Source organism: Typopeltis vanoorti, chromosome 25 (assembly GCF_054136105.1).
Source record: "Typopeltis vanoorti isolate ZY-2024b chromosome 25, IOZ_Tvanoo_1.0, whole genome shotgun sequence".
NCBI classification, from domain to species: Eukaryota; Metazoa; Arthropoda; class Arachnida; order Uropygi; family Thelyphonidae; genus Typopeltis; species Typopeltis vanoorti.
The window spans coordinates 2,290,402-2,311,081 of record NC_143573.1 but is presented as its reverse complement, the minus strand read 5'-3'; the positions used below and the strand labels follow the sequence as shown (position 1 = coordinate 2,311,081).

At 35.5% G+C, this 20,680-nt stretch overlaps 1 protein-coding gene across 1 annotated transcript in view; it reads right to left on the bottom strand.

Moving 5' to 3' along the window:
* Wsck (tyrosine-protein kinase Wsck) overlaps positions 1–20,680 on the bottom strand; it is a 475,983-nt gene that overhangs the window by 240,989 nt on the left and 214,314 nt on the right. The window contains exon 9 of the mRNA XM_090414787.1: positions 7,500–7,716. Within this exon, the coding sequence (XP_090270913.1) occupies positions 7,500–7,716 (217 nt within the window). The remainder of the gene's footprint in view (positions 1–7,499; positions 7,717–20,680) is intronic.

The following is a 20,680-nucleotide window of genomic DNA, read 5'->3' as shown; positions in this document are numbered from 1 at the left end:
TTGTTTTTCCAGCCGAAATATCCTGATTGTATAACAAATTCAAAAATCTTTGCAATATCAGGAAGGTAATCAACATACAGTAAATTTACAGTGTCAGATAATGGAATTTTGGTAAAAAGAGGGAAACAATGTCAAAGTTGACTAACACATCCGACTCTTGTATTGAATATCCTTGATTTTCTCAATAAAATGTGTGGAATTCTTGATGAATGATCTGGATTGTCCAGTGTGGGCAGTAAATAAACGTGACAGAAATTTAGCAATTCTATAGGTGGGAGAGTCAATACGATTCATGATGGGTCTTATCTTACTAGATAACATTCTTTATGAATTTTTGGGAGGCCATATAAACGAGGAGCTCTTCCAAAATGAATGCGCAACTTGTTAACGGTATTTCGATCCCAGCTAACAACTTCATCAAGCAGTTTATTTAATGGTTTAATTTGTGTTTTTGTAGGGTTATAATTAATTTCTTGATAGGTGGAGGTATCCTGTAAAAGGCAGTTTATTTTACTCTCATAGTCAGCCTTATCCATTACCAGTACTACTTTTCGAAATAGATGTAGTGCTATTTTTTCTTAATGAAACTAGTGCCCTGGTTTCAGCACTCGATAAATTACATGGAGGTAATTTTCTTTTAAAAAGTGGAACAGCAACTTCAAAGTGTAGTTTATCAGCATCTTCGCTGGAAAGTCCCGACAGATCGCGTTCGATGTTATGCAAAAATTCAAGATATGGGATGCATTTTGGTACCACAACAAAGTCATGGCCTTTAGCTAATACACTAGTTTCAGCATCAGATAATGGGTGACCAGAAATATATCCAATTGATTTATTAGGGGGAATGTTGTCAGGAGTGATCTTTTGCCTACAGCATAAAGATTCATATTTTTACATCAGCTTGCAGGAATGTCTTTCATAAGAATGGGCTAAAGATTGTTTAGAAACAGCAGATAATTGACTCCTATGTTCCAACACCTCAGAATTCTTCAACAGATCGCAGGATTCCTATCCCTTATATTTCTGGCATCTCAGAACCAATTGGTAGAATTTTGAAGAAGTATCATCTCATTCCCACATAAAATATTTTCTGATCAACAAAATTTCTCATTTGTTGCCATCTACAAAAGACAAACTAGCACCTCCATCATTAGCTGGCATTTACCAGATGCTGTGTGAATGTAATCTAACATACGTTGGACAAACACGTCTATAGAAAAAAGAATTAATGAACATGATTATATTGAATACATGAAACCTCAAAAGTCTGGTCTGGCACAACATAGTACTGAAACTAAACACAATATCCAGTGGGATAAAGCTCATCTTCTCCATAAATGCAGGTTTAAATGTGAATGCCTTTTCAAAGAAAGTTGTGAAGCCATTTTACATCGGCCAAATCTGAATCAGAATGATTGTCTCTCTCCCAAAGTTTGGCAGATTCTTATCTTATGCAACCATCAAAAATAAGTTTTTTTAAATATTTTTAATAATATTATTTATTAATATTAATTTCTAGCATGCAGCAACAGTTTTTAATTGGTAAACCACCAACTGCTGTATGTACTTTGTAATCCGGTTCCTTCGATTGCTTGTTTCTACACACTGATGTACGGTTATTTTTAGTACGAAATATCTGTACTTTCATTTCATTAAAGATAATTACTGTGGTTATTGTGTAATTTATTATTTATAGTCATGCCACAGGTACCTTTAAAGATTAACAAAAATCTTTAAAAACTACAATGTTTCAAACACTTACAGATCATATAAAAACTTGGCATGCCTTATCTGCTCTACTAAAGACTAGCCACAGTCCAGGCCTGCCATGTGTTTACCAGGTCCCTTGTAGTTGTAAATTATCCTACTATACTCAAACAGGAAAAAAAACCAACATCAGAATTGTTGAACATAAGGACTATATCAGTTTCCACCACTCAGGACTTGCTGACAATACTTTGGACACACACCACAGAATACAATGTAAAAAGGCCACTCTATTCCATCACAGCAAATATAAATACAAAAGACTTTTCCTTGAATCTGTTTTGGCCTAATGAAGCTACCCCAACCTAAACAAATTTGATTACATGAAATTGCTCCATATTTGGGAAACTCTCATCATCTATACTACAGCCCAACAGCAAAAGAAGCCCAATTTAGCCCAATAGGAGCATTATTTAGCTTTAGGCCTACTCTCAGTGGCATGCTTCAGCTTCATTAGTCAGTGTAGTGCCTGCATGCCCACATCTTATTATATTTTGCTTCCTGATGATATCAATTTGACTTTGTCAAAATATTGGAAGTATTAATTAAATTTATTTTAGTCATATTATTCTGCCTAAATAGCTAAAAAGTTTTACTTGTTGTGTAGATTCTCCATTGAGGATGCGGCTGAAGTTTTCTATGTTCCAATTTCCACAGTTTTGGTCTTTTTATTGCTGATTCTCATACCAATTTTTTTTACAGCTGTTATTCAATTTACTCAATCCTCGTGACTTGCACTGGATGTGTAGAGGAGTATAACATCATAAAGCAAAGAGCTAAGTTTCATATCTATAATTTTAATATCAGGTTCCATGTCACTTTCCTTCATAAGATTATCAATACAGATGATGAATAACAGTCAAGATATTGTGCATCCTTGCTTCAAACCTAATTTAGCATTAATCATCCAATATCTCTTTCAATTCTAACTGCCAAATTACAACTCAAATACACAATATGTATTGTGGGATATAATATCCCATTTACACCATATAATTGTAGCATTCTGAACAGATTTTCTCTCGGCATCTATCTGAAACTTTCCATAAACTTATTTTTTAAATAACAGTTTCACACAAGTAAAGGAAACCAAAGTTCATTAAATACTCCTATATATTTTGCTCAATGTAACATGGTCATCATTCAGGGAGAAAGCAGAACTGGTTACAACAGCATTTAAAATATAAATGCAAGACTGAGTCATACAGCATGTGCATACTTCTACCATTCTTGAATAATGTTTTTTCCTTGAATGATACTGCCCTAATCGAACAGACTGTATGCCTGTCTCTAAGTTTCTGAAAGTAATTGCAATTAAGTGTTTATGAATTTTTTAAATTAAATAACTATACCTGTTTTCATCATCACCAAATTCCTGCCATGTACCCTCAAGGTGTGTACAGGAAATGATAGTACCACATGAAAAATTTACATCATTACTAACTTCTTATCTACAATTTAACTCCAAATCAGTCTGCTACCTTACCTGTCAAAACTCCAATATTATCAGGTCTTGTATTTCTGTCTTCTAAGACACTTTTACCGTATCAATCCACCTATATCTTGGTATTCCTCTGGGTCGTTTTCCTGCCAACCTGACAGAAAACACATGTTTTGCTAATCTTTCCTCGCCCATTCCATTTAAGTGACCATACCACCTGAGATTAGCTCTGCTAACGCATTCCTGGATGCTAACAATGTCAACTTCTTTCCTAATATCCTCGTTTTTAATATGATATTGCCATTGATGCCATCTGTTCACACCTCTAATTTTTCTCAGGACTCTCATATCTGTGGTCTCTAGTCTTTGGTCAAGTGTTTTACTTCTGACCCAGCTCTCAGATCCATAAGTTAAAACTGGTTTGAACACTGTCTTGTATACAGTTAATTTAGTGTTCTGACTAATTTTTGTCTTATTCCATATGAATTTATTCAATTGACTGCCTACCATACCAGCTTTGTTGTCGATTCTGTTGTCTATTTCAATATTTAATTTACCATCTACAATAAAAATCGTGCCTAAGTAGCTGAAATGCTTTACTTGTTCCATAGGTTCCCCGTTTACAACACAGTTGACATTTTCAACAATTCTACCTATTTTCATTGTCTTTTTATTGCTGACCTTCATACCATATCTATTACAACAGTTATTCAATTTAGTCAGCGAATCTTGCAGACTTGTAGTGGATTTATTTAGAAGTATAACATCGTCTGCATAAAGCAAAGAGCTGAGATTAACACCTCCAATTTTGATATCAGGTTTAACACTACTTTTCATCATAACGTGATCCATATAGATAATGAATAACCGAGGGGATAATGTACGATTCTGACAGCCTCTATTTGGTCTGAATCCAGCTTGTTCTTCACCAAGCTTCTTTTCCACAATCCTTCTCAACCGTTTCTCAAGTATACTTGCATAAATCTTACCAGGAACACTCAGTAGAGAAATACCTCTGTAATTCTCACATTCAGTTTTATTTCCCTTTTAATATATGGGTACTATGAGAGCTCTACTCCAATCATCGGGAATTCATCCTTCTTTTCCGGCCTTCTGAACTATGCAGGGCAGTCACTGCAAGACTTTTATACCACCATACTTCAGCATTTCTGGTCGAATATCATCTACTCCTGCTGCCTTTCCACATATCAAGCCCTTCATAGCTTTTTCTACTTCAAATATGGATATGTATTCCTGAATGTATGCCTGGTCAGTGTTTTTTACCACTGTGCTGTCATCGTTGTTTCATTTAGCAATTTTTTGGAGTGATTACTCCATACTTCAAGGATATCTTTTTCTCCCATTTTCATGTCACCTTTATCCAGTGGTGAGTTATAAGGGGCTCGCGCGAGCCCTTTGTTATTTTTTCTCAAATTTGCGAGCCCCTTGTACTTATTTACTTTTTTTATTTTTTTTTTGAAACATATTAAGCGACAAACTCATACAGTAACCTATCAAAAAGTAGTCTATTTGGCAGTGTATAGATTATTTGGAATTATTGTTTCAACTCCTCTATAACGAATGCACCCAAATTTGAAAATAAAATAAGCGCATACGCTATCTTTTTCCTTGTCCCTTCTGGTGGCCAATCATATGGTAAAATCAGTAGCCAATCAAATGTTTTATAAAAGATTATAAAAGATTTCATTCTTATTATATTTTGATAGTTAAAAAATGTTTTTTTATGTAAGATAAACACAGTTGATTGTGCAAATAGTTCATGTTTAGATCATGAAATATTTGTTTAAAAATGATAGCCGTTAGAGGTTGATTGTCCTCTCATACTTTTTGATTGGAATTTGTACACAAGCTGTATTAATAAAAAAATTTGTGTGAAATACGTTTTTTCTTTTAATAGCTCACTACTGCCTTAATCATCTCTAACTAAAGCACTCTTCTTATCATCTTTTACAGCACTCTTTCCTCCATTCCTAAGCTTCTTCAACAACCTCCAGAATATTTTGCCACATTCTTGATATTTATTTTCTATGTTCTTGCCAAAATTCTTAGCAAAATCTTAGCAGAGATTGGTGGGTTTCTACTCGTGACCAGTGTTTATTAGTAGTCAGTTACATTTTTTAAAAATTCACTCAAAAACATCTTGAGGTTCTTTTTCTGAATCAGTAGTTAAACAACCAAGTTAATCTAATCCACAAAGTGTAAGAGAAAGGTGACCAGCAAACTCACGAACAGTACAAGGCTCAGGCAAGAAAGGTGACCAGCATTATGAGAAGAATCTAGCTGAGAAGGCCAAATGAAATCTCAGAGTTCTTTTGTTATGTGGCAATTAAGAGAAAGAATGATTATGGAAGATTAACTTTAATGAGTGGTGATATTCACGAGTTGACAGAAGCAGATAAAATCGGCGAGTTAGTGAATGACCATTTTGCAAGGGTATATTATTCTAGTGAGGTTGTCGCTTTAGTTAACATATGTGATAGATATTAATGTGAGAACAGAGATGGATGAAATGGAGGTTCTTAGGATATTGCAGAATCTCAATGTAAATACAGCTAAGGGATTAGATGGGATATCAGCTCGGGTTTTGCGAGAATGTGCAAGGGAACTGGTAATGCAAGCTTTGGTAGAGTTTCAAGGGAGTTGAAAGAGGCCAAAATAATTCCTTTGCATGAGGAAGTTTCTAAGACTGAGGTAGCAAATTATAGACCAATCAGTATCTCAGGTGTGGTGGTAAAAGCACCAGAAAAATTGGTCAAAAAGAGAATTCAAGAATGGGTAGATAAAAATATGATACTGTATGAGGGGGTAACATGGCTTCATGAAGGGTCAGTCATGCCTTAGTGATTTACTAACTTTTTATAATAGAGTAACAGCAGAGTTGGATAAAATAAATAGTTATACAGTGATTCTGCTAGATTTTGCAAAGTCATTTGAACAGAATACGGCATGGAACTCTGATATGCAAATTAAAACAAATGGGGATGGATATGACACTGGTTAAGCAGATAGGAGGGTGGCTGCTGGGGACAGATATCAAAAAGTGGTATACAGATGGGCAGAATCAAATACCAAATCCCCTCTATCACAAGCTGTTGTTCTATTTCCTTCCCACTATGAAATCTTTCCTTCTCCTAATCTATGCATCCCATAATAGTTACTTGACCACACTCACCATACTAATTTACCCAAGCATGTCTTCCACATCTTTCCTTGCACATCCTGGCCTATAGCAATGACTGTAAATTTTGTCCTTTTGGCCTCAAGACCACAACAAATTAACCTAATGTTATCAAAATTCTTGCAAATATCAAGAGCAGAATTTTTTGTGCAAAAATATATTTTGTAAATACTGACAATGGTGTGCAATGATGCCACTTATTTTGATGCTAGTTATAGTTTGGCATTGGTATTTCTAACAATGAAAATAAAGAAGTTTTTTGAAACTCAATATGCTTACGTCAATTTGTTCAGAACTTGACACTGGCACTTCTTGCACTAAGCCACAGATATAATGGCACAAACATCAAAAAACAATTAAAATGTACGAACATATGCACCAACAAATGACCTATGAATATGAAGAGCTTGAAGAATTCTATAACAGGGTCCTCTTATATGATAACAACATGACCTAACAGCTATGATAGCATTAAGATTTTAATGTGTGATGGAGAAAAAATAAAAATGAATGAGAAAAGTATATAGGAAAAAATGAAAATGAGACTGGAATGAAATGAAAGAGAACATATAATGTTAATTTTTTTTATGGCATTTTAAACTGTTTTTTTTATTTGATTTTTATGGTGTAAAGACATCAAAAATCATACTACACCAGGATACAAGTCACAATAGTACACACGGTAATTGGTTAGTAGGACAATCACAAACATCCATGCCCTTGGCAGGATTCAAACCTACAGTCTCTTGACTGGAGAGCAGATACACTAACCACTCGGCCAACCAGACTGGCCTAAACTGCTTTTAAGATATCACTTTCCTCTATTGACTGAAGCACGGGCATGGACTTGTAGATAAAGGAAGCAAGATAAAAACAGGTATGCAGGCTGTTTTTATCTTTTTAGAATAAAACTGATTTTTCCAGTTGTGCTCAGGATCCAAGTTTTTGTAACCTCCACCCACCATTACAAAAATAGTTTGAAAAAATTTCTAGCTAAGTGATACACAGTATAACAGAGCAGAGGAGTGGGAAAATATTATGTGAAGTGCGTGTACTATATATTAATATGAAAACATTTATTAAGTCTCTTACACTGAGATTCTTGCACAAGGCAAGGAATGGCTTGTGATCTTCTATGTACTACACCTTCCCTAACTTCACCAAACTGACCAACTCCAAGGACTATTTGGAAAACATCCAAATGATTACGTGGAATCTGCCAGTATCTTTCTTTAAGATGACTATAGAAATCTCCTACATCTGTATCTTCATCAATTTGAATCATTCCTGGGACAAATCCATTCTCCTCCTATAAAAAAAAATTGCATAATGTTTTCAAAGATAATTAACACAGCTGAAATTAAATAAAACGTATTTTTGAAAAAAAGCTAATACCTCTTCAGAATGATGCTACCATCTCGAAAGTCATCATCATCAAATTCCTGATATATACCCTCAAGGAGTGTACAGGATATGATACCACTACATGAAAAATTTACATCATTACTAACTTCCTATCTACAATTTTTCTCCAAATCAGTTGTTACCTTACCTATCAAGACTCCAATATTATCAGGTCTTATATTTCTCTGTCTTCTAAGACACTTTTTACTGTAGCAATCCACCTATATCTTGGTCTTCTTCTGGGGCTTTTTCCTGCCAACCTGGCAGAGAACACTTGTTTTGCTAATCTTAACTCTCCCATTCTGCTCAAGTGACCATACCACCTGAGATAAGCTCTGCTAATGCATTCCTGGATGCTCACATCAAGTTCTTTCTTAATATTATCATTTTTTAATATGATATACCCATTGATGCCATCTATTCATGCCCCTAATTTTTCTAAGGATTCTCATATCTGCAGTCTCTAGTCTTTGGTCAAGTGTTTTACTTCTAACCCAGCTCTCAGATCCATAAGTTAAAATTGGTTTGAACACTGTCTGGTACACAGCTAATTTAGTGTTTTGACTAATTTCTCTTTTATTCAATATAAATTTCTTCAGTTGACTTCCTACCATACCAGCTATGTTGATTCTGTTGTCTATTTCCATATTTAATTTACCATTTACAGTAAAAATCGTGCCTAAGTAGCTGAAATGCTTTACTTGTTCCACAGGTTCCCCGTTTACAACACAGTTGACATTTTCAACAATTCTACCTATTTTCATTGTCTTTGTCTTTTTATTGCTGACCGTCATACTGTATCTATTACAACAGCTATTCAATTTAGTCAGGGAATCTTGCAAACTTGTAGCGGATTTATTTAGAAGTATAACATCGTCTGCATAAAGCAAAGAGCTGAGATTAACAACTCCAATTTTGATATCAGGTTTAATACCACTTTCCTTCATAATGTGATCCATATAGATAATGAATAACAGAGGGGATAATGTACATCCTCGTCTCACACCAGATTTAACATTAAACCACCTTCCTGTACTTCCTTCAATTCTAACTGCTGAATATTAACTGTAGCATTTAGAACAGCTTCTCTGTTGGCACCTTGTCATATGCCTTTTCCAGATCTACAAAACTTAAATACAGATCTCTGTTATATTACCATGCTTTCTCAACAAATTGTCGTAAAGTGAAGATCTGATCCCGACAGCCTCCATTTGGCCTGAATCCAGCTTTTTCTTCAACAAGCTTCACTTCCACAATCCTTCTCAACTATTTCTCAAGTATACTTGCATATAACTTATCAGGAAGACTCAGTAACGAAATGAGTAATTTTCACATTCAGTTTTATTTCCCTTTTTATATATGGGTACTATGAAAGCTCTATTCCAATCATCTGGAATTCGTCCCTCTGTCCAGGCATTCTGAACTATGCAGTGCAGCCACTGTAAGACTTTTATACCTCCATACCTGAGCATTTCTGGTCAAATATCATCTACTCCTGCTGCCTTTCCACATTTCAGGCTTTTGATGGCTTTTTCTACTTCAAGTATGGATATGTTCCTGACAGCATGCCTGGTCAGTGTTTTTTACCACTGTGCCATCATCTCTGCTTGTTTTATTTAGCAATTTTTCGAAGTAATTACTCCATACTTCAAGGATATCTTTTTCTCCCATTTTCATGTCACCTTTATCATCTCTAATTCCTTTCAGAACATTTTTTCCTCCATTTCTGAGCTTCTTCAACAACCTCTAGAATACCTTGCCACCTTCTTGATATTTGTTTTCTATGTTCTTACCAAAGTCTTCCCATGACTTTTGTTAAACTAGTTTTACACAGTGTTTGGCTTTCTTACATTTGTCTCTGTATTCTCTAAGAGCACAAGGTGACTTATTTGCCAGGAACTTTTGATATGCTTTCTTCTTTTCCTTCACTGCCTCTTTAACTTCCTAAGTCCACCATGGAGTTCTGATTTTTCTCTCCTTGCAAACAACCTCAATGCATGCTTTTCTGGCTGAATCAATCAAGGTTTTCTTCATGGCTTGCCACTGAATCGCTAAAGTTTGGTTCCTGTTCTCAAACTCTTTCATTTTTTCTTGAATATTCGCGTATTTTAGTCTATAGTTCACATCTGAGAGCTGCTCAACTTGTATTCGCTTTAAAACTTTCTTACATGTTCTTCTTTTCGATATGAAATTCAATTTTATCCTGCTGAAGACTAAATGGTGATCACTTCAATTTCAAATCCACTGTACACTCTGGTGTCCTGCACCAGTGGGAAACATCACCATCAACAATAACATAGTCAATGAGACTTTTCTTATTCCTTACCTCTTCTCTCCATGTGAATTTGTGCACATTTTTATGTTGGAACATGGTGTTAGTAATAACCATTCCATGTCCTGACAGAAATCCAACAGGTATTTGCCATTATTATTAGCTTTGCTCTTTTCTCCAAAATATTTTTGTATGTCTGACAATCATTTCCTACTCTGCTATTTTGATCCCCAACAAGGACCAACTTTTCCTTTTTCATTGTGTCAGTTGCTTTCATAAACCCTCAAAAAAATTCCTCCACTTCTACCTTAGTCTACCTTCTATGGGACCATAGGCACAAATAAGTCTCATTGTCCAATTCCCCATTCTGATATTTACCTACATCACTCTACTTGAGACTGCCTGCCATTCAAGAAGATTAGCCTCCTATTTAGTGTTGATTACTATGGCTACTTATGCTTTTCCTTGATTGTCAATGCTTGAATATAACATTTTGTATTTATTGCTCAGAAAGATCTCACCAGTTTTTGTCATTTTTTGTTTCAGTCACTCCTATTATGTCAATCTGGTACTTATCCAATTCCTCAGCTAGCTCCATTTCCTTGGCATTCAGGCTTCTTTTGTTGATAGTACTGATACTGAACTCTGATAATGTTGAGTTCGGGTAAGTTTTAGGATTTGTTCCAGTAGCAGACTTTTCGCTGTTTTCCCTGGTTTCCTGACGAAAACATCGGGGGGGGCCTTGTTTATCTGGGTGACGCCCCAGCTGGCATGAAATTCTGTCATGTTGTATCATTGGAAATTTTGGTTTAAGCCAATAAGAATACAATTTGGTCAGCTAAATCCCAAATTGCCAGCACGTCCTCGTCCGTTCAGTTTTCAGGTAGATACCTAACAGGGTGCACCAGAAGAAGGTGAGGATTGGACATTAGGTCAGAAGCCCTGGTCAGTTCTCTGCATTCCTTTGTAGGCCCTTAAGCACCCCTCCCCATCTCGAAAGTGTATAAACTAACCATTGAAAATGTTAGAGAATGCATAAAATCAAGTAAATATATTTAAATTATGCTGAAATATGTGAAGCACCTTCACAAAAATAAAATAAGTTTCGTGATATCCAAACTCCTCATGTTCTGGGAGAGGTCACTTGTGGGGGGGGGGGGGTCAAATTATCACCGAACTGCAAATAATGGATGTTGTTTTCAAACATTTCTCATATTAGGGAGTAGTTTGATCTTCAAGTAATAATTAAAACTTCAAATAATGGATAAGTAGCAACTGACTTTCAGAATTTTCTAATGTTGCAAATGAATTTAATGTTTGAATAATCAATTAAACAGCAAATAATCTCAATCAGAACTTTGATGGAGTTTATTTGCAGATTATTTACTTGTCCCTTGTACCTGATGTCCAACCTTCTAGCTACAAGCCTTTTCAGAGTTTGAAAAGGCTAACAGATTAGAGTGTTAGACACAAGGGTGTCTGTTATCACAATATTTTCTGTATAATACATGAATAAAGGAAAATAAATTTTAAATTATAACAAATGTTATCTGTTTTGTAACTCCATAACATCTTTTCTTTTTCAGGTGAAAACTGATCTAAAAAATAGATGACAGAGCTATGTTTGAACAATGGAAATTTACTGAAGTGGTACTGGAAATATGAAAATGTAAATGAAATCCAGAAGCAGCGGAGAAATGAATTTCAAACAGAATTTCCAATGCCAATTACAATTTTGAGTACTGCGATAAATTTGAAACTGATCGTACTGTGCAAAATGTACACAAGCAAAGATATGCAAGGCCTTAAACCAGGGATTCCCAACCTAGGGTACCCATATCCCTTGGGGGTACGGGAAGCTTGTCCAGGGGGTACAGTGAATAGCAGGTAAATAAGTATATTATGCTATTAATATATTCCAAAAATAGTTATGTTATCAACATTTCCGGGCTATTCCATGTTGGTACTGTCTGTCAGCCACACCAGCAACATATCAGGTCTCTTTTCGGAGATGGACATAGTGAGGTTGCATAGACTTTTTTCCCACTGCAGGGTTCGATAACTCAAAATGCCCGGTTAAGATTCAAGATAGATAGTGAAATTGCCAGATCGGTGCTCCCTCGAGGCATCTGCACCTCCTGTGCATGCACGTGACGTACTGTATGGTACACATTCCAACTGCTTCATTTCAACATGCTCACAGTACACACGTTTTAGTGATAAACATCGGTTAGCTAAATTACTTTTGCAGACTTCACTTTTGCTGACTAAATTTTAATCTAATGGTAAGTAGCTTATACACCTAAACCTCTTTTTAGGCGAATTTTTTTTACGCAAATTGGGATATCAAAAATATTTTTTTACGCGATTTTTATTCACTTTTACGCAACCAACCTAGTCTAAGTTAGGAAAAAATCTGTAATTCAAGAAAATTCTGAGAATTTTGTAGAATTGCATTCTCGTTTCAATTAAGAAAATTCTAAATTCTTACGAATTTTATTTATTGGGAATTCCCCAAATTACATAACTGACACTGCGCATAAAAAAGCAGTTCTTAGCAGTTTGAATTTGGTGTTTGAGTAGACAACACAGTTACCACATTTTTTGCATTTGCATTTTTTAAGTGAAATCAAAATAAAAATCGCATTATAAAATTAATAATTTTGCCAAGAAATAATAAATGGTAAACTATATGTAATTTTCAAACTTTCATTTCATTAACTGAAGATTTTAATCCAGCCCTCACATGATGTTGCCGATAACCAAAAAAAAAAAAAAAAAAAAGCCGTTTCCTTGGATATAAAAATTCAAATTTTAGATAGTCTTCAAACTGGGGAAGGTGCAACGGCTGTGGGTAAGCATTTTGGAGTCCATGAATCAACTGTCAGATCTATAAAGAAAAATGAAGAGGCCATTAGAAAAGCAGTATGTTCTGGTACAAAATTGAGTGCGAAATTATCATCATACACAAGAGATGTTGTTCTAGAAAAGGCCGAAAAAGCTTTAGTGATGTAGATAGAAGATAATGTACAAAAAAAGAAACGGAAATTTCATCAAGCAATCATCATTGAGATTTTATGAACAGATTAAAAAACTGCAGCCAGATACATCATCTCAATCAAGGAAAAAATATGAATTTAATGCAAGCAATAGTTGGCTGGCTAAGTTTATTAAAAGACATGCTCTTCATAATATAAAATTTAAAGGTGAAACAGCTTCTGCTGATGAAACAGCTGCTAAAGCATTTCCACAAAAACTTGCTAAAATAATTGAAGATGAAGGTTACTACACTCGTGAACAAGTTTGGAATATGGATGAAACTGGCCTTTTCTGGAAAAAAATGCCAAACAGAACTTACGTATCAAAAATGCAAAAAAACTGTTGGTGGGTTCAAAGCAGCAAAGGATCGCATAACACGCCTATTTTGTTCAAACGCTTTAAGAGATTGGATGTTAAAACCACTGCTCATAAATCGATCATTAAGACCACGGCCAATGAAAGGCGTAGATTTTCAAAAATTGCCAGTTCATATTATGGCCAACAAAAAAGCTTGGGTGACCATTAATATTTTCACTGAGTGGTTCCACAAACATTTTGTGCCAGAGGTTAGACGTTATTTGAATAACATGGGTCTCGAATTTAAAGTGCTTTTGATTCTTGATAATGCACCCGGTCATCCTGCCATTGAACACCCAAATGTGCATTTTTTTTTTCTGTCGCCCAATACCACATCATTGCTACAACCTCTAGATCAGGGTATAATTGCGACTTTTTTTCAAAACATATTATGTCCGACGAACATTTCAGTACGTTTTGAACAAGCTAAATGATGATGAAACACTGTCACAGATGTTACAGATGTGTGGAAAAAATTTACAATTATGGATTGTATTGATCAGGTTCGATTATCATTATCTGAATTGAGACCAGAAACTATGAATGCATGCTGGAAAGCTATTTGGCCTGCATGTGTTAAAGAGAATGCTCCTGTTCCCTTCAATCATACTGCAGAATTTCCCAATATAATAAGCTTGGCATGTGAAATTGGCGGAGAAGGATTCAATGATCTTACTTTGGCAGATATCGAAGAATTGTTAATTGATAAACCTCTTAGCGAAGACGAAATAGTGGAGATTGTTTCTGAGACTCCTGAAAGCGAAGAAGTCAATGATCAAGATAAACCTACTTTTACTGCTGATATTATTAAAGGAGGTCTTAAACTGGCCAGTAATTTAGCAATTATTTTGCCCGACATGATCCAAATGAAGAACGTGCTGGGAAGTTTTCATGTGAGCTTAAGTTGTTAATGTCTTCATACAGAGAATTATATCGCGACTTATCTAAAGCATCAACACAGCGATTAATAACTGAGTTCATGCTGAAAACTACTGAACCAACCAGTGGTACTTTTGTTCAAGACATGACAAGAAGAATTCCACAAGTTGAGGCAGAAGTCGATGACGATAATACCATATCTAGTAGTTCTAGTGATATTACAGTCTCACTAAAACAAAAGCTTTCACGTTTATTGTCAGAAACTGATAGCGAATAACATATTTTTTTTATAGAATCCTTAGCAAACAATTGATATGAATATGTTTTTTTAAGGTTATTATTAAAATTCATTATATGCATGTGTGTTCTCCATGGAATATAAATAAAAATCTTATGATCCTAACGAATTTAATGTTTGTTTTTTCATTATTTTGCTTATATTTCAGGTTTGGAACCAATCTTCACTTTTTCTATGGAGTCAGTAGTTCTTTTTACGCAAATTCTATTTACGCGTAATTTTTAGGAATGTATCTATCGCGTAAAAAGAGGTTTAGGTGTAGTTTATTTTTAGCCTATTCTAAAAATGAAAGGATAGATCAAGATTTAAATACATTAACATATTATTTATTTTTTAGCTTATTTTTAAAATGAAAGGTTAGATCAGGATTTATATACAAAAAATATTATTTTTGTAGACCCAAGGAACGACTACGCCAAAGAAGCGTTGTTACCAAGATTCATATGTGCAATATGGTTTTACTTTTGTGCTTGACAAAGAAGGTGTGCAAAAGCTGCAGTGCTTCATTTGCCCCAAGATATTCAGATGGCAGTATCAAGCCATCAAAATTGAGAGAGCATCTTCAGAATGTTCATCCCGAACATTCTAACGAGTCAGAGTCCTTATTTAGAATAAAACGAGCACGATTTGGTAAGAATATCACACTTCATGACCATGGATTTATTACCCCAAAGAAGCCAGCACTGGAGGCCAGTTATCACGTCACATTGAGGGTCACCAGAGAAAAGAAACCACATACAACTGCTGAGACATTAGTGAAGCCGTATGCTATGGACATAGTTGAGTTGATGTGTGGTAAAGAAGCAAAAGAGAAAATTGCACAAATACCATTATCAAATAATACAATTTGTGATCCGATTCGAGAAATGTCAGATGACATACGTGTTCAGATAGTGGAGGAAATCAAGAAAAGTCCAGCCAGAATTAGTTTACAGTTGGATGAATCAACTGATGTCTCTAACTGCACACAGCTTCTTGTTTTTACTAGATATTACATCAGAATGAAATAAAACAGGAATTTCTTTTTTGTAAACTCTTGAAAGAAACAACAAAGGCAGTGGACATTATGAATTTGGTGAATGATTTTTTTGATTCAAATGGCCTTTCATGGGAATCAGTAGAATCTATTTGTACTGACGGTTCTCCCGCTATGTTGGGGAAAAAATCAGGTTTCACTGCTTTAGTTAAAGAAATCAACCGAAATATTTTTACAAGTGCATCCTTCACCGGTATGCTTTAGCATCTAAAACACTTCCACATAATTTGAAAGTCGTTTTGGATGTTGTTGTTCAAGTTGTGAATTTTATCAAAGCAAAAGCATTGAATCACCTTGTGTTTAAATCTTTGTGTGAAGAGGTAGGAGCAGATCATATCGTACTGCTGCTTCATACAGAAGTGCGATGGTTATCCAGAGGAAATGTTTTAGAAAGGGTTTTTGAACTTCGAAATTTAATTGAAATTTTTTTAGTCGAAAAAGAATCTGCTTTTGCTTCATATTTCAAAGACTTTGAGATTTCTCTGGCTTATCTTTCTGATGTATTTGGAATTCTTAATTCTGAACATTCCACTGCAAGGTACAGATGTCATTCTCGTGGAGGCAGAAGAAAATTGACTCTGGGGAAGAAGGGTGGAGATAGGTAACTTTGTCAATTTCAAATCTCTTGATGAAATCACTTCAGATCTGGCATATGAACTAAAACAGGAAGTTTGTGATAGCATTATATTGCATTTAAAAACTTTAAAAGAGGCAGTTGCAAGAATAATTCCTCCTGACCAAATGAATGAAGTCTGGATACATAACCCTTTTCATATTGATTTAGAAAAAATCACTGATTTTTTCTAAAAGAGATTTTTTTCTTATTTATGTGAATCAGGATTCTCAGTTTTGTTTTCAATCAAGTCCAAAACAAGAAACAAACTGGAGCCTGAACATGATATGCAGGTATCTATTTCAAAAACTGTACCAAGAATAAAACTGTTGGTGGATAAGAAACAGAATCAAGGGTCTCACTTGTGTGATTTTATTGCAGTTTAATAAGGATTTTATAATTTTATGATAACACAATTGATTTATTTACCGAATAAAGCTTTTATGAAAACTTTTATTTACTGTTTTCTTATATTCTTTGAATCTGCATGGTAAACTTAAGAATTTATTTCTTATTATAATGAATAGGGGGTACCGGATAATTTAATAAAAGCGAAGGGGATACAGGAACCAAAAAGGTTGGGAACCCCTGCTTTAAACGGTTGGACATTAGGTACAAGGGATTAATAAATAATCTGCATATATTCCCCACACCATAGTTCTGATTTATTACCTTAATAAAATTTTTCCAAACAGATCAATTGAATGAAGAGTGTTGAGCATCCTGTGCATTCACCTGCTCTAACACCCTTAATTATTATTGGGTACCTCAAAGACAGAGTTCACTGATACAGTTATGGCAAGAAATCAAAGTGAATTGTCACACAATTACAAGAGATACATAGTTGATGTTTGCAGATCAGTTTATCATCCCCCAATGTCAGCATTGCCTTCATGAGAATAAAGAGTACATTTTGAATAACTGAGATAATGCATCATTTAAACATAAAACAAGTAATGCTTTTACATGAAATCTTTATTATAGCATTTATTCTTCTTCATTATCTACAACTGTTCCAACAGAAACTGTCAGGTTAGGTAGATCTAATTTCTTAATTTCTTTCTGTCTTCTCACATTCTTCTTTCATGAACACAATTCTAGTTCAGATTTTTCTAAATCTTTTCTTATCTAGTCTCTCCACATTTTTCATAGTTTTCCTCTTGACCTCTTCCCCTCAAATATCATTTTGTACATTCTTCTTAGTATTCTTTCTACATTCATCTCATTATATGTCCAAACTACTTCAAGCAAGAGTTTACAAGCATTTTTTCAACACTTTCTGAGGATTGCTACTCTAAATCATCTATGAACTGACCTCGCATTGGCTATCTACTTACACTATGCACAGAAGGCTTCACAACGGTGGTCCATGTGCTAAGTGACTGGTAGTCTGTGTGCCCCTATCCTGCATACCACAGGAGAGAACATTTGAAATGGGCAAGGCTACATGCCAACTGGACTCAAGACCAATGGTGGTCAGTATTATGTACAGAGGAATCCCAATTTGCTCTACAAAGAGATATCAGCATGCTGTGATTTAGAGAGAACCTAAGACACTATCATCCTTCTAATATCCATGAAAAAGGGAGGAAAGGCTTATGGTGGAGGCAGTGTGATGGTTTAGGGAGGCATCTTATTGATTGGACAGACCAACCTGTGTGTGCTTCCTAAATGAATCATGAATGCTGCAACTTATAGAGATGAGGTTCAGGACACCTATGTTTGTCTGTATATAAATGTTTCACAGAAAAACATTTATCCTACAAGATGACAATGCTCATCCTCATCAAGCAAAGCTCATGGACCAATATCTTCAAGAAGAGACTATCATACATATGGATGGACTGGCCAGTCAGATCTGACCTTAATCCTATTGAACATGTCTGGGATGCTTTAAGTAGATGTGTTGCTGCTCTGAAACCCCTTTCCAAAACTTTGAGGGACTTAAGATTGCTTTGCAGGAACAATGGCTGCTATATTTAAATATAAAGAGCCAATAGGCTTCATTTCGGCGATATAAACATTATTCAAAATAAGGGGATATTAAATCCCACATTGTTTTAAAACTGAATAAGAAACTCAAAAATGGCTGCTATTACCAACTGAGCTCCTGAATGTTATTATAAACAGCATGAAACATTGTTGTGAAAGAAACACCTACAAATATAGAGAAGATAGAACAGGGGGAGGAGTACTGTTGATGATAGCTGATGTGTTACAGTCAAAGAAAGTAGTATATCAAGAAGATAGACATGTGAATGAGAGTTCATTTGAGGCAGTCTGGTGCGAAATAGTGACCAATGCAACCAAATATACAGTTGGATGCTGCTATAGGCAGTACAGGGGGAGATATTGAATTCATGCATCAGCAAATTAGTGCAATGAGTGAAGGCTTAGTGATTATTATGGGGGATTTTAATTACGGTGATATCAATTGTAAGGAGGAAATATCATGTAGCAAAAAGGAAAATGAGTTCATACATCTTTTACGAGATAATTACTTGAAACAGCACATAACTGAAGGTACACATGGTGTGAGAGTGTTGGACCTGGTTATTGGTTCAGAGGTTATATGCATAAGTAAGGTGTCCTCGTTACCTCCAATTGGTGAAAGCGATCATGTGGTATTGACTTGGGAGGTTGCAAAATCTGTGGATTTTTCTTTAAGAAGGGGTATATTCGGAACTACAGGTTAGGCAATTATAACAAGCTTCGGAGTGAGCTTGCAGCCATCCCATAGCAGAACATATTGCAAGGAAATATTGTTAGCAGTGCATGGGATAAAATCAGTGGGTATCTGAGGAAAGCAATATCAGATTGTGTCCCCATGGTCAGGAGGTCAAACAAGGCAGGCGTTAGATGGATGAGCAGTAGTATCAAGCTTGATCTGCAAAAAAAGAAAATGTTATGAAGAATTTACAAGGAGAAAGGCGACCAGTACACCCATGAGCAGTACAATGCTCAAGCTAGGAAGGTTACGAGCATAGTAAGAAAAGCTAAATCAGATTATAAGAAGACTTAGCCAAAGAGATCAAGAGTAATCCCAAAGAGTTCTTCCGCTATGTGGCAAGTAAGAGGAAGAATGACTTCGGAAGGATAACTTTAGTGGGTGATGATGGTATTGAGGTGACAAAATCAGATGTAATAGTCGAGTTACTGAGTGATCACTTTTCAAAAGACTATCACCCGAGTGAGGATATCTCTATACCTGTAGCAATACCTAATGTGAGAATTGAAGCTAAAGAATCAGAGGTATTAAATATAATGCCAAATTGAAATGCAAACACTGCTGTAGGCTTAGATGGAATATCAGCTCGGGTGTTGTGTGAATATGCAAATGAATTGTCAACCTCTCTTACTTGGATATTTAATTTAAGTTTGAACTCTGGTATGGTCCCTAGGGAGTGAAAGTTAGGCAAAGTGGTTCCTTTGCATAAGGGTGGCTCTAAAACTGCGGTAGTTAATTATAGACCAATCACCATCTCAGGAGTAGTGGTAAAAGTATTGGAAAAGTTGGTTAAAGACAAAATTCAAGAATCGGTGGATCAGGATATGATACTCTATAGAGGCCAACATGGTTTTGTTAAAAGTAGATCCTGCCTTAGCAATCTATTAACTATTCATAATAGAATAACATCTGAGTTGGACAAAGGAACAGGCTACACAGTGGTTCTTCTGGATTTTGCTAAGGCTTTTGACAGGATACCCCATAGAACACTGTTACGCAAATTGGAGCAGATGGGAATGGATATTAAATTGGTGATATGGATAGGAGAATGGCTCAGGGAGAGATACCATAAGATGGTGTATGGAGGAACCGAGTCCAGAATGAGGCAGGTGACCAGTGGTGTGCCTCAGGGCTCTGTGCTTGGGCCAATGTTGTTTAATTTGTATATAAATGATATAGGAAATGGCTTAAAGGGAGATATTCAGTTGTTTGCTGATGATGCAAAGTTGTGTAGTGCAATAAAAAATCAAGCTGATGTTGAAAGTTTGCAGGATGATTTAAATAAGCTGGTAGAATGGGCAAAAGATAATGGATGTCAGTTCAATGTGGAAAAGTGTAAAGTCATGCATTTTGGGATTAAAAGATTACCAGCTGTGTACTACATTGATGGAACAGTACTCCAAGAGATCGATGAGGCTAGGGACTTAGGGGTATTGGTAGATAGGGAGATGAAGTTCAGAGGATACATTGCTAAGGTGTCCAAGATTGCACATAGGATTACTTGGTTGTTGAGGAACACACTGACATCCAGAGATAAAGAGGTTATTATTCCCCTTTATAAAGCATTGATACTTCCACATTTGGATTACCGTGCTCAGGTCTGGTCACCTGGATTCCTTGGAGATGAGAAGGCTGTGGAGAGGGTTC